Genomic DNA, 13,328 nt, shown 5'->3' with positions numbered 1-13,328 from the left:
CAATCTTGTTTTACTGCTGGGAGAAGTTAGTGGTGTGTGTATGTGTGTTGATGAACCTTGAATCTTCATTACATCACTGCATCATCATTGCATTTGTTTATTTAATGTAAATGCAAATATTTGTCATGTTGTTGAGTAGCTTAAAGGAAATATCCCTGAGCTAATTGTGGTTACCTGCTGGAGTTAGATGACATCAATCATGGTTGTTGTTTTTGCGCATGCATTTGTTAGGCTCCAAAAAGAAGCAGATACTTACAAACTGGTGCAACGCTGCCTGTGGAAGCTGCTCCATATTTCTGTGTTAAAGTGCTGCAGATTCGTAAACTGTGGTTTGAATGTGCGGTGGTGTGTTGTGAAACTTAGAGTTTGAGCACATCGCTGCTGCAACTCGCCAAAGAAAGTGTTGCCTAAAGAAAATGACATATAGGTTTTGTCCCTAATAATTTAAATAGGTGATAATAATAATAATTATATTAATTGGTCTCGTTATCTTAACCAATCAATGATAAAAGTGAAAGTATGATAAAAAGTTTACATTTTAATAAAAAATGTTATAATATTTTACTGTATTTGCAGATGGTTTTCTGCATCTGTGTGCTATCTCCCATCTTTCTCTTCTAGCAGTCATAGTTTTTTGCTGCTTCAAGTAAAAGATTGTCCCCTGAAGATTTTGATTCTGAAAACATTCAGTTTGATTTTGTCGTGGCTTCATCCTGAGTGTTTCAAAGAGTGTCTAAATGTTTTTGTACCCTACAGTTTTTTGAACACAACAACACACCTGTTTTGGTGGACACTGTGATGTTTGAGTGTTCACTTGCATCGTTAGAAAAGGCCTTCACCTGTAGTTTGCAATGACACCATTTGTTTTGAAGTAGTGAAACATATTTAGTGTGTTTAATGAGTTGTAGCTGACTTGTAGTCACACAAGTCTTGTGATTGTTTTGTAGGTGAAACTTTGAGCTGATGTCAACAGGACAAATTTGAGCTTCGTAATTGTCTTGCAGAAAGGTGATAAATATTATATGTATTTTTTTGTCCTGTGTTTTTTAGGAGAGCTGTTTAAACAGTTGTTGAAGTCATTCTCTGTTGGAAGTTTGTGCACAGTGAGTTTGGAAGCAAAGTGATTTTCTTATCCTGATTTGTTTGTCAGACAGGAGTCAGTTTAAAACCTGCAGTAAGGCTGTTTTGAAGCTACATTGGTGGAAATTCACACACTTTTAGGATGCAGATGTGTGCGTGTGTATTCATGGATTGTTAGGCTGGCAAAAAACAGATGAAGAGGATTTTTTTCAGGGATACAATTTGTGAAAATATGTACTTTTTTCCATTTAAAATAGTCAAACTGTTAGGCTGTTGTCCTGTTAACGGTGCTGATTTGAACTCTGGGATCTTCATATTGTGGCGAGCCTGTATAAAGATATAGCAGATATTTCAGTGAAAGATTATTAGAAAGTTAAACACCTGTAATTTTTGCAGAGATTTGAATGATATGAAAAAGAAGAGTTTAATTTGTGGTCTGAAGTGAAACAGTATTTTACTGAAACTGAAGTCAGGGTGAATGTGCGCTCAGGTGGATGCAGTTTACAGTCAGATGGATTGAAAGTGAGGTGATGTTAATTTAAAGGTAATAAAAATACATTAAAGTCATATGAGTAGCTCCAGTTTTAACCCTGACATCTTTATCCCTGTGATTTTATCCTCTCGGTTTGAAGTCTGCACCCGAGTGGGAATTAGTCCCATAAAACCTGCCGTGTTGTTTGCCGGCCTTTTGTTGGGAATGACCCCCGGGCGGCCCCCAGCTTACACCCGGACTAATCCCCTTTCTCCCCCGACACAAAAACCTCCTCCCTCCTCCTCCTCCTCCTCTTGGCTCATTCATTCCCCGCAGAATGAAATCATTCAACACACACACGCATAGACACACATGCAGGTGTTTGCTGCAGAGAGGGGTGAGGTTGGAGGCCTCAGGTGGAGGGAGGCGGGGAAGGTGAAGTGGGTCTGGATGAGGAGTCGAGAGGGGGGTGCTCTTCATGTGGGATTTGGTTTGGAGATGTGGATGAGCGAGGTCAGGACCCCCAGGAGGGAGGAGGAGAAAGTTTGAACAAAATGAAAGCTAAATGACAGAATAATGTGCCAGATATCAGTGTGTGAAATAAAATGAAAATCATGAGACTTATCTCACACTGATCTGAGAGTAGGCAGGTCTGGTAGAATAAATAAATCATCAATGTAAATGATCAAAAGCTGATGCATTTTCTGCCTTTAATAAACATGGAAGAAGAATAAAATGTTGTTGAACTTGTCAAATAGATTGAGCTTTGTTTTAAAAAAAAAAGTTGTCAACACTGTCATTATCTGCACAGTAAAGGTCAGTTAACAGGTGTTATACAGCTGCCAAATTAGAAATTAAGTCGTGTAAATTAATAGAATAAGCAAACAGGCCGTGGTCACCGTAACTAAAGAGATATTAAAGGATTAAAATGTAGAAATTGAGACCAGAGAAAAAGAGTTGTTGGCGCGTTTTCTGACATCAAAGTGAAGTTTGTAAGATCACTCCGCGTTTTTAACGCGCGTTAAGTCATCATCATCATCAAACCCAGCCTGGTTGAATGTGATTGCAATGAGTGTTTGCGAGATTAAAGAAGGTAAAAATTCATCTTTGAAAGATTTATCGGGCGTGTTTTCATGTATTTATTAAAAAAAGAGCGCTTTATGTACAGGGCATGCGTGTGATTATGGTTCCGTTTTATTTTACAGATGATGAAATAATGGAAAAGACGATTATTTTAAAAAATAAGGAAACAAATCAGTGTCATTTTGTTTTGTAGTTTTTGGTTTCATTTTATATTTTTGGAGCATTTTAAGACAGTGAAACGAGTCTTTATGAAAGCATATTCAGCACAATAAAAGAAAAGCCCGTGTGAATAGATTTTCTAGTTTAAATAGTTGAAAATAAAGCAGATGAATGCGTTTTTTTCTGACATCATTTGTCACATTTGTTTAGGTTGAAATGTACGAGCCTGTGCGTCAAATGTCCCCGCGCGTCTTTTTTCGCAAATGATGTCCCATTCCATAAAGCGTTTGTAAGTAGGGCCTATTTATTCACAATGTACAAGATTTTACAACAACAGAACCAGATTCAAATTACAACGACTGACTCACAGGTTTTACAAGCATTAAAGTGGAAATGAACTGAAACCGCAGCCCGAAACTTGGTGTACACACATCCTCCTCCTCCTCCTCCTTCAAACACTCAGCCGGTGCTTTTTAATTCCACTGAAGAAAGTCGGAGAAATGAAGCTTTAAAAAATGAACAAACAGAGCACCAGGCTGTGTGCGCGGGGTTGGATTTGAAGTGAAAGGTTGGCATGTTCTGTTCTCCAGAGAGCAGGGAGCGCTTTGTGGAGCGCGCAGACAGAATCCATGAGACAGAGAGAAAGAAAGGAAAGTTTGCTCAGAGAGGTTGCATTTATGGCTCTCAGCGCCTTCACTCGACAGCTCTGGATCGTCACCACACTTTGATATTTGGTAGTTTGAGTGCTTTGACAGCGACACGCTAAATGTGCGTGAGAGGGACCGTCCCGTTGACCGGCGCGGAGCCGCCGCTCGCGTAGTGCTGCGGGTGGAGCACGTGCAGTCTGCTGTGAACGCTCGAGTCCCCCGCCGCCTCTCCGGTCGGCAGGTACATGCTGATCATGTCCCGCAGGTCCCCCGCGGGGCAGGGCGCCGGAGCGCGCGCCGTGGAGACCGGAGGGCTCACGCTCGGTTCCGACTTGACGAGCGAGCCCAGAGTCCCCCCGAGGGCCCCGGACACCGGAGACACCCCGGAGCTCTGGTGCTGGTGCGTGTAGCCGGTGATGCCTCCGTAGCCCGGCGGGGACGCGCTGACGTAGCTCTGAGAGTTTGAGATTGGGCTGTAGGACAAGGCGCTCATGTCGTACCTGTGCACGGGCTGCGGGTTGTGCGGGTGGTGGTGGTGGTGATGGTGCGGGTGATGGTGGGTGTGCGGGTGATGCGGGTGAGCTCCGGAGCCCGGGTGCTGCGTGTACGCCAGCTGCGCCTCCTGCATCATGGCGTGCGCCGCCGCGGCCGCCGCCGCCACCTGGCCCGAGTAGGTTCCGTTGGCCCACCCGTTGACGTGCGTGGCGTAGCCCGCGTTGGCCCCCACGTGCCCCCCTCCGGGGCTCTCCAGCCTCTGCCCTCCTGGCATGCCCGCAGCGGAGCCGAGGAGCCCTCCTGCCAGGGAGTACTTGTCCTTCTTGAGCAGGGTTTTGGTCTTCCTCCGCGGCCGGTACTTGTAGTCCGGGTGCTCCTTCATGTGCATGGCCCGGAGCCGCTTGGCCTCGTCGATGAACGGCCTCTTCTCGGCCTCCGTCATGACCTTCCACTCGGCGCCCAGCCGCTTGCTGATCTCGGAGTTGTGCATCTTGGGGTTCTCCTGCGCCATCTTCCTCCGCTGGCCCCGGGACCACACCATGAAGGCATTCATGGGTCTCTTGATCCTGTCCTGGGAGACTTTGCTTCCGACCCCCCCGCCTCCTCCTCCTCCTCCCCCTCCTCCTCCCGCGTGTCCCCCCGGGTTGGCCGGGTTGGTTTGGGGCACCACGGGGGAATGTAAGTCCGTGTCCATCATGATGCTATACATTCACCTGGTCGCGTTGGAGTCAAACACACAGAAACATTCAGGGCGGCCCGCGCGGCGCTCACCCTCCGAGGAAGAGGAGGAGAAAGGAGAGTGACACTCGGGTGCGGAGTTTGTGAGGAGAAAAAAAAGTATCCACTCCACAGGTGAAGCTGCTGTGTTTTTTCCTGCCTGTCATCCACGGGTCCGCGGGAGAAAGAGGAGCCTCCGCTCGGAGCTTGACTTTGGTTTGACGCTGAAGTGGGAAAAGTTGTCGGAGCGTGGCCGGGCCGCGCGCTCTGACAGCAGCTAAATGAGCGAGGGACGGCCAATGGAGAGAGGCTCGAGCCGAGCGCAGACGTGATTTGCATGCAGGGGGGCTCGAGGCTGCGGTGACGTCAGAGCGCGAGAGCTAAAAAATACTCCCTCTGTCATGTGTTTTCCGTGCGTGGAGCTGAAAAACACGCAACATGTCAACAGTTTGTGTGTGTTTGTTCCACGGGGAGCGTGTTTGATTTATTGAAGACATTAAAGAGTAAAGTGACGCATAAATGAGGATTAAAACCAAAGCGTGACAGCTGAGGAGGAGGTCCCACGGCAGAAAAAGTGTGTATTTAAGAAGAGCTGCTAACACAAAGGTGGGAACACACTCCTCTGTGCATATGTGTGTGCGCGCTGTGCGTCCGCAGCCTCTCTATTGAGAGCCACAGGTGCCTTGTGTTGTGTCCGTTGCTAAGAAACAGGTGACTGACGCCCGGAGCACGTGCCTATTGAAAGCGGCCCTTTTGTTTGTTTCTGCAAAAGCTGATGTGAGGAGAGCAGGGGAGACAGAGAGGGGGGAGAGAGATTTAACCCTTGCAACAGCCCGCTGCAACAAATGGAGAGTGTTTAGCGCTGAACGATGGGAAGGTTTGAGTTTGTCCTAATGAGGGAGAGCTGAAGGCCGCTCTGTGGCTCAGAAAGCAGCTGAACTGAGCTGAGTGTGTTTTGTTCTCAGCAGAATAAAATGAATAGTAGATAAAAATGAAGTAAAGAAAATGGAATAATTTATTTGTGATAACACAGAGGATGACAGTAATAATTATTAATGGAGTAAGAAGCTAGCCTTTATTTTTAAATTATTAAACTGTAAAGTGACGTGAAACTACAGAAAGATACTAAAGAAAAGCGGAAATGAAATATGAATCTGTAAAAAGTATTATTTAGATGAACAATTTTCCGTTGTGACTCTTTGTGTTTTGTTGAAATTATCAGGTGATTGTTTTGTGTCAGAAATTCACGTATTCCGTCCAAATGTGGAGCTCAAGCACAGGCCCCAGAAATGGCGCATCACGTCCCCTTGTAGCAGTTTGGTATTCCAGTCTCCTCCCGCTCCGCTGGCTTCCCGTCATGTGGAGGATCTTTTGAGCCCTGTGGGATTTTCCCCCCGAGTGGCATCTGTCAGGTGCTGCCCTCTCAGCGAGCTGTAAACTGTCCCGGCACGCTGGCAGGGACTGGATGTTGGACTAAGTAGTGCTGTGGAGTGTCTCGCAGATTGTGTGTTGCACAGAGTTTGTCTGTGGTGTTGTCCTGTGCTGTTTTTGTGGTAGATGTGAGCACAGACAGACATGTGTCATTTTTGCACTCTTTGAAGTGCAGAGATTGTCCTTTTTGTTAGTGTTTTTTTGTTTTTATTCCTTTGGAAATACGGGAACAGATCTTGAATTGTGCTGAATTTCCCCAAAATAAATCCGCTGAGATGTTTTTTCTGAAGTTGAGGCAGATTGAGATTGTATTTGTAAACAAAGTGAAACAAAGTTTCTGCTCAGCACTGAAAAAGTTGGAACAAATTCCCTTAAAATGTTGAAGAGTTAAATGTGTCTGTCACAATTTTGGCCGTGAAGTGTGTGTGTGTGTGTTGTGTTTTTGAAATGGCTCTAAATGTTTATGTGTTTGTATTGAACTGTGTGTTTTCAGATCAGAGGCCTTATTGCTGTAATTGTTTAATGAAACTGGTGAAATGAATGAACCTGTGTTAGCTTAGCAGCAGAGGAAAGCACATGAGGAAGAGCATGAAGCAGCTTTTGTGGTTGGGATTGTGATACCTGGGCTTTGGGTATGGACTGATAGTGATCCTGATGTGATAACAGCGTTAAATAATTACCTGCATGCTGTACTGTGGGATAAGAGTGGTAATGTATGTGTTAGTAACAGCATTTTGGTTATTAAAATGTGTCCTAGTGTAAGTATTAAATAATGAAGATGTGTAATCCAGCCTGTAAATTTAAGTGGAACAATTGAGCGGCTTAACCCTTTAAATATGTTTTTATTTTTCTCTGCAGTTGAAGCTTCCGGCACAATGAAGGAGGTGGAGTCCATGAACGTGAGCACAGAATGTGGAATGACCAGAGCTGTAAAGTCCACAGCACAAGTAGAGGTTGCATGTTTTCAAAAGTGTTTTTGGGAGCATGATGAGACACTGGTGAAATCCACTGTTCATACCCACCACCACCACACTGTTTGTCACATATCTGTAGCTAAGTTACATTTGTATTTCTGGGCTCTTTATTGTCTTCTGTGATCCCGTATTTTTGTTGTTGTATGTTTTTTTTTGTTTGAAATAGTATTTATTGAAGATGTTATTAATATGCACAATACCCCTTACCCACCCCAAGTGACTTTGTGTTTAAGTAAAGAGAGGGTTAGAGATGATAATTGAAAACAATTGAAAAGTAATGTAATGGATCACTTTTAAAAAAAGAAAACATGTGTACATACTCACATATATGTAAATGTAGATGTTGTTAGTCTTGCATGTATACATGTTTGTACATGAAAAGGAATGTAAAATGAAGAAGAAAAGGAGATATGTCAAACTTAAGAGAGGTGGGGTAAAAAAAAAGCTAGCTTCCAGGCCACTGTATGTAGAGGGAGGTGTTGTAAAAGAAATCATCAGCAGCCTGAGCACTGTATGCATTCCACATAAAAGGGTTATGAGAGGGGTATTTTGTAGTCAGAAAAAATGTTTACCCATGAGGAGCAATTTTGTAAGATCAGCTGATAGAGACTCTAGAAAAGGTGACCAAGTTTTTAAGAGCAGCTCCTGTTTTATATTTTTGATTTCCCTTTGGGGATAAATAAAGTGTTTTGTATTTATATTTATATGTATATTTATATTTTCCTGTTATAACAGCTTTTAATTGTTAATGTGGGAGATGTAGATGTAGATGTAATGTTGTGTGGGACATTCCTGATCCAATTGTGCAAGAAAAATATTTGTGCAATTGAAAGAGGTTTTTAAGGAAATGATAATATAATGAAGGGTGGTGTGGTGCTAGAAGAAAGTCACCTGGGTGTTTCTGTACTTTTAATGTAAATGTTCAGCTGATTTCTTAGGAGATGAATTTCCAGAATGTGGAACTGAGTTTACAGTCGTAGAAGCAGTGTAAATATGTTCCCTTCAGAGTGGCTCTTACAGCATGGAGGAGAAAGAGAAGGATGTGTTTTGTGCAAGATGACAGGGGTGAAATGCAGCCTGTGTATGATGTTGTACTGTGTTGCCCTTAATTTATTACACATGAAAATGGGTGTAATGAGATCTTTGGCTTTTTGTCAATGTATTCACTGTCTAAGAGTGTGTTTTCTTAATAATGAATTTTTTGTAGTTGATAGGAGATACAGGTAATAAGAAGAGAATGAAATGAGGATATGAAATGTTTTTCATTTGCGCACTCACTATATGTGAGGTTAATTTTAAAGGGAATGACCTGAGCACTTTTAAAGTGTGTAATTTGCAGGTATCCAAAGAGGGAAAGTGGAATTATGTGTTTAAAAAGGGGTGGTTTTAAAATGTCAAGTGGGGCAACAAGAGTAGAAGCACCTTGAGTGTGTGATGAGTTTTTTGGCACTTCAAGATAAAGAAAGGAAGAAGTTGATCTGGGTCGTGGTAAATGTAGTTTGGAAAGAGCAAGGGAAGTATATGCAATGGGTATGTGATTCAGGGGAGGATACTCATGTTAAATTCAGTGTTTCCACCAATTAGCAAAAGCGGCAGGTTATGCAAATGCTTCAGATGTTTTTGAATTGAAGAGTAAATGGTGTGAAAATGAAGTGTCCATAAATGTGTAAATTTGGGGTGTGTTTTAAGTGTTATGTAAGATTAAAAGCCAAATATTGTGTGACACTTTTTTATGTCAATGTCCTAACAGCATAGGCTCTGATTTCTGAGAAATGATGTTGTGTTATCAGATGTGGCACTGAAGTGATTGTGAATTTTAAGGACAGAATCAATTGTTATTGTAGGAGGTGATAAAAAGTGAAGGAGGTTGTTTGTGTATGCGGCAATTGTACGCTCCATATTTCCCATCATTATTCTGTGTACTTCTGTATGCATTTGTGTAGTTGTAGCTAATGGCTGTAATGTTGAGGCAAAGAGTGGACTGAGTGGGCATCCCTGGTGTACACCTGTTGCCACAAGGAAGTGTTGAGAGTGTTGACCATTAGCTGTAGTAGTAGCAGTTCCTGCTTCAAAGTATTATTAAATGTAATGAGCATGATGAAAGTAGGTGTGGTCTGAGTTGGTAGGTAGTTTGTGGAGTTGCATGGGAAAAAGTGGTGAAGTAATTTGTAATGCACTGAAATCAAAGTAATCGGTGTGTGGGAGGCAAACATATCAGGGGGGGTTATGTTTTGTCAAATTTACAGAGGTATTGGCAAGGTTAAAAGTGGAGGAGAGGCAACCGTTGTTGCAAGAATGAAATTGAGGGGAGTATGTGTGAGGGGTTGGCCTACTATTTTGGGTAAATGTTCCTATAAGTCAGGGCCCAAGCCATCTGGTCTTGGGCTGTACCTTTACTTCTGATACTTCTGCTTTTGTTGTGGCAGATTGTTCCATGTGTTTTAAAGGCACCTGAATTAGAAGGGGCCTTAGCTGCTGTTGTGACAAGTGTGCACGGCTGAAGTAATGAAGAGTAAGTGCATTACTCATGAATTGTGTCCATGGTCCATTTATGTATCATATGCAAGCTCAGTTTTGTGTTTACTTTGTGAAGAATGTCCTTTATTGAACGAAGCACAAAAATGTGGAAGAAACCTTTTTTTCATGTCATAGTCACAAAAATGTTTTGCATAAGCTACTGTCACCCTGTATGAAAAGACTGACCCCCCACACCTGCACTGACTGCCCTAATAAACAGAATTGCACCCATCATGAAGCACTTGAGTCTAAATAAATGTTTGAAGTGAGATAAAGTGGCTATGTAGTTATTTTGCAGTTAATGTATTTGTAAGAATGTGATGCATAGGCCTTAAAAGTCATATCAACTTCAAAGTGTAATGATTTTGGTGTGTAAGAGACAATAAAAAATGTACTATACATCTTTAGTCATTGGCTTGCATAGTTGTGTTTTGTGGTAGCTTAATTGGGTTTGGTAAGTGGCATGTGAGAAGATGTTCCTGTAAGTTGATGTACCTGGTAAGTAGCGTGGTTTGAGTAGCTTGTGTCTTTGCTGTTGGGTGTAATTATTGGTTTTGAGCAGATTGTGTAGAATCCAGCTGTTTTGGCAGAGAGGTATGTTGAGGTAGTTTGCAGAATGTTTATGTTTTCCTTTAGGTGAAGCTGTCTGTAGTGTCCTTTGTGTGGCCTGGTGTGATGGATATGGATGTCATCATGTATGAACATGTATTGTGTAGTGGATTCACAAAGGATAGAGGGACTTATATGTGGAGTATAAGTGTGGAGCATTAGTGGCTGCCATTGTGTAGTAATATGCTGTATGAAGTAATGATGACTTAGTGGATAAGTATTTAGATGCCATTGTGTACAGGCCACTGTGCTATAAAAAGAGAAGTAGTGTTTAGGTGAAAAATGTGGTGGGGAAATGTTTGAAATGTGAAATGTTTGTTTAAAGGATGCAGACGTCATACAAATCCATGGTATTGTCAAATTGTGTGAATGTGGCACATTTTGAGCTTGCTGTCTGTGTGTGTTATTTGTATGGTGTTGTGTTCAATGCGGGATCTCAGTACAGGTAAGCAAATGTCATGTACTTCAAGGCGCTTAAGGTGTGTGTGACATTGGGCAGTAGTATTAGCCACAATGTGATAGCAAAGCATGCGATCGTTATGTGTCATGTTAACCTTGGTGTTAGCTACGTGTGAATGATTAGCTTTGGAGCTGGTTCATTGTGAGGATGTAAGTGTTTTGGATGTGTTCCTCTTCTCCAGAAGGAGTAACTGGAGAGTGTTGGGTGTAGTCATTTGAAAATAGGCACTAAATGGCATTAGAGGCAGGAAGTAGGCAAGAACCATCCTCTGACTCTGAGCGCTTCATAGGATCACAGAGAGTTGTGTGTTGTGTGTTATGCGTTTCAGTGATGATTGAAGGAGCGGAGCGCTTTGAAAGTCAACAGTCTAACTGTGCTGTGGGGTCGCTGCTGCTGCCGAGGTTTTTCACTTCCAGCGATAGGTGCATCCAACCCCAAGCGGCTGTGGCTGTGGCTGCTCCATGGATGGATGTTGGTGGAATGCTGGAGACCCTGAAAGTACCTGAAGCTCCACTGTACGTAGATCAGACAAAGGGGTGCTGTTGTGTAGTGTGTCACAGGACAGCTTGCCATAATTTGTTTGAGGCCATGTCCTTTGGCGGCTTGAAAGCAGCTGTGGTGTCCACCAGCAGGTTCAGGGATGGCCACCATGACCAGCAGTGCCACAGCTGTGGGATTGCAATGATAGTGGGAAATGTAATGTGTTTTTGGGAGCTATCCAATCATTCAGAGTAGTTGAATGGGAATGTGTGGGAAATGTAAATGTGGCAGCTGTAACCGGAACAATACCTGAACCAATGAGTGAATGTAGTGAATTGATTGTTTCCCTTTACTGCATTTGACTTTGTGGGTTTTTTTTTTTTTTTTTTTTTTTTTTTAGAGAAGTTAAATATGTGGGCAAGGGTCCTTCAGACATGATCAGTAGACAGCAGGCCTTTCAGTGGCTGTTTCCCAAAGCTCAGGTACCTTGCCTTGCCTTGCCTTTGAAGGCAGTGCCTCCGAAGCCACTTCCTTCCAGTCCAAGGCAAGTGTCCTGCCTCTGCTGAAAAGGGGATGGTAGTGGAACAGCCTAGAGAGGCATGTTTGTTACCATCAGATTCGTTTCACAAATGTTTGTGTAGTTGGAGTTACACTGTGTCAGATATCATGTGTTGCACTGTGGACAGTGCTTGGAAAGTGAAATAGAAACGTGGGAGTAGACTGTATGCTGAAGCTGCTACAAGTACTGTCATGGCTTTCCACTTTTGTGCACTTTTTGCTGTTTTTATTGTCACATCATTGACACTGTGCAGGTGTGGCTTCTGAGTAATTATAGATACGTGAGTGACACAGAAGAGTTAAGTGTTGGACATGGTGTAAGTTGTTGTATTGAGAAGGTGTATTTAGTAGCTTACATTTGAATTGGAATGTACAGTGCGCCTCCACTGGAGCGTCTCTCTGTGCTGCATCTTTTCCTTCCATTTTTTTCCTTTGTTGTGGATTCACGCGTTGCATGTTGGGTATTTGTAGCCATGGCAAGGCAGTGAAGGATACACCTGTGTATCCTTGGTCAATTAGGCACATGCTAACCAAACGGAGGACATATGCCTCCGGAGGACATGAACATTGGAACAGCACTTGGGCAGCGACTGATGATGTGGATGCCTGCATCGGAGCAAGGCAAGGCAAGGTACGTGGGCTTTGGGAAACAGCCAGTATGTACCTATGGACAGCCATAGACAGTGCAGTTGAGGGCTAATGAGCTTGTGCTGACATACAGAGTGAAGTAGCATTTCCATGCCATCATCCGGCATCCAGCTGTGTTTTTGAAACATCCTGATGTAGTTTGACTGTGCAAAGTGTGAGCTTAAAGTCAGTACAACATGCAGCCTTCCCAAGCTGGTGGTCCTTATCAGCTGATTGTTGCAGACATAGACGCTGTGGCAGCATGTAGAGGCATTAGTAAGGGAGTGTAACATGGCATAACAGTACAGCAGTGTGTTGTTTTAGATGTGTGTGTTAATGTTGTGGTCTTGTGTCCCATAGGTGGAGGAGCCCTGTTGGATGTGTCCTTTTGACGTCCACGAAACCCAGACTACCAAACACGTAAGTAATGGTGGGTGTGGTCATTTATGTGTGTGGCCATTATTGGTTAGCTGTGATGTTATGATGTGGTAGATGATGAATGAAATGAAGCATGTGGTTTTAAACATGGGAAAAGAGGGCGGACCACATGCATAGTGCATGAAGGATGTGAGACTGTAGGTTCTGAATAAAGTGTTTTAAACCAGTGTGCAGTTCTGATGTGTTTTATCTTTGTTTGTAGGGTGTTCTGAGAAGAAGCTGTGATGACAAAGGCATGGAGATGTGTGTATGAAGAGCAGCTGGTGGAAATTGTATATGTAAAAGTGTATTGTGGAAACCCCAAATGCACATTTGATAAAAGGCTGATGCAATGCACCACAACATTATGCCTGTGTCATGTGTCTTTTTTGTGTTGTTTGTGTTTGTGTATTATGTGTCAGGTTTATTGTGTCCCAGAGTCATGAGATGAGAAATATGTTTTTAGCAGTGTTTGCAGATGTAGATTTGTATGAAGAATTTCACAAAGTAGAAATGCCAAAGTGATGTTGTTTTATTGAAAGAAATGTTTGAAAGTAGCAAGAAAATGAATGATAGGTTGTAGAAGAATTGTAGGTTATAGA

The 13,328-nt window shown here is 43.0% G+C and overlaps 1 protein-coding gene across 1 annotated transcript; it reads right to left on the bottom strand.

Annotated features, from left to right (window-relative positions):
• Positions 1-2,913: 2,913 nt before the first annotated feature.
• LOC141786194 (transcription factor Sox-1a-like) lies at positions 2,914-5,166 on the bottom strand. The gene has a single exon (XM_074664941.1). The coding sequence runs from the start codon at positions 4,643-4,645 to the stop codon at positions 3,557-3,559; it is 1,089 nt and encodes a 362-aa protein (XP_074521042.1). The 5' UTR covers positions 4,646-5,166; the 3' UTR covers positions 2,914-3,556.
• Between the last annotated feature and the right edge of the window lie 8,162 nt (positions 5,167-13,328).

The sequence above is a fragment of the Halichoeres trimaculatus genome, unplaced genomic scaffold (genome assembly GCF_033239565.1).
Source record: "Halichoeres trimaculatus isolate MK-OKI-2021-1 unplaced genomic scaffold, fHalTri1.1 fHalTri1_scaffold_24, whole genome shotgun sequence".
NCBI classification, from domain to species: Eukaryota; Metazoa; Chordata; class Actinopteri; order Labriformes; family Labridae; genus Halichoeres; species Halichoeres trimaculatus.
Note: the sequence above shows the minus strand (reverse complement) of the source record. Positions and strands in the feature narration are given on the sequence as shown.

Coding starts and splice junctions, on each gene's coding strand:
- LOC141786194 (XM_074664941.1), bottom strand. CDS start 4,645: ATGTATAGCATCATGATGGACACGGACTTACATTCCCCCGTGGTGCCC.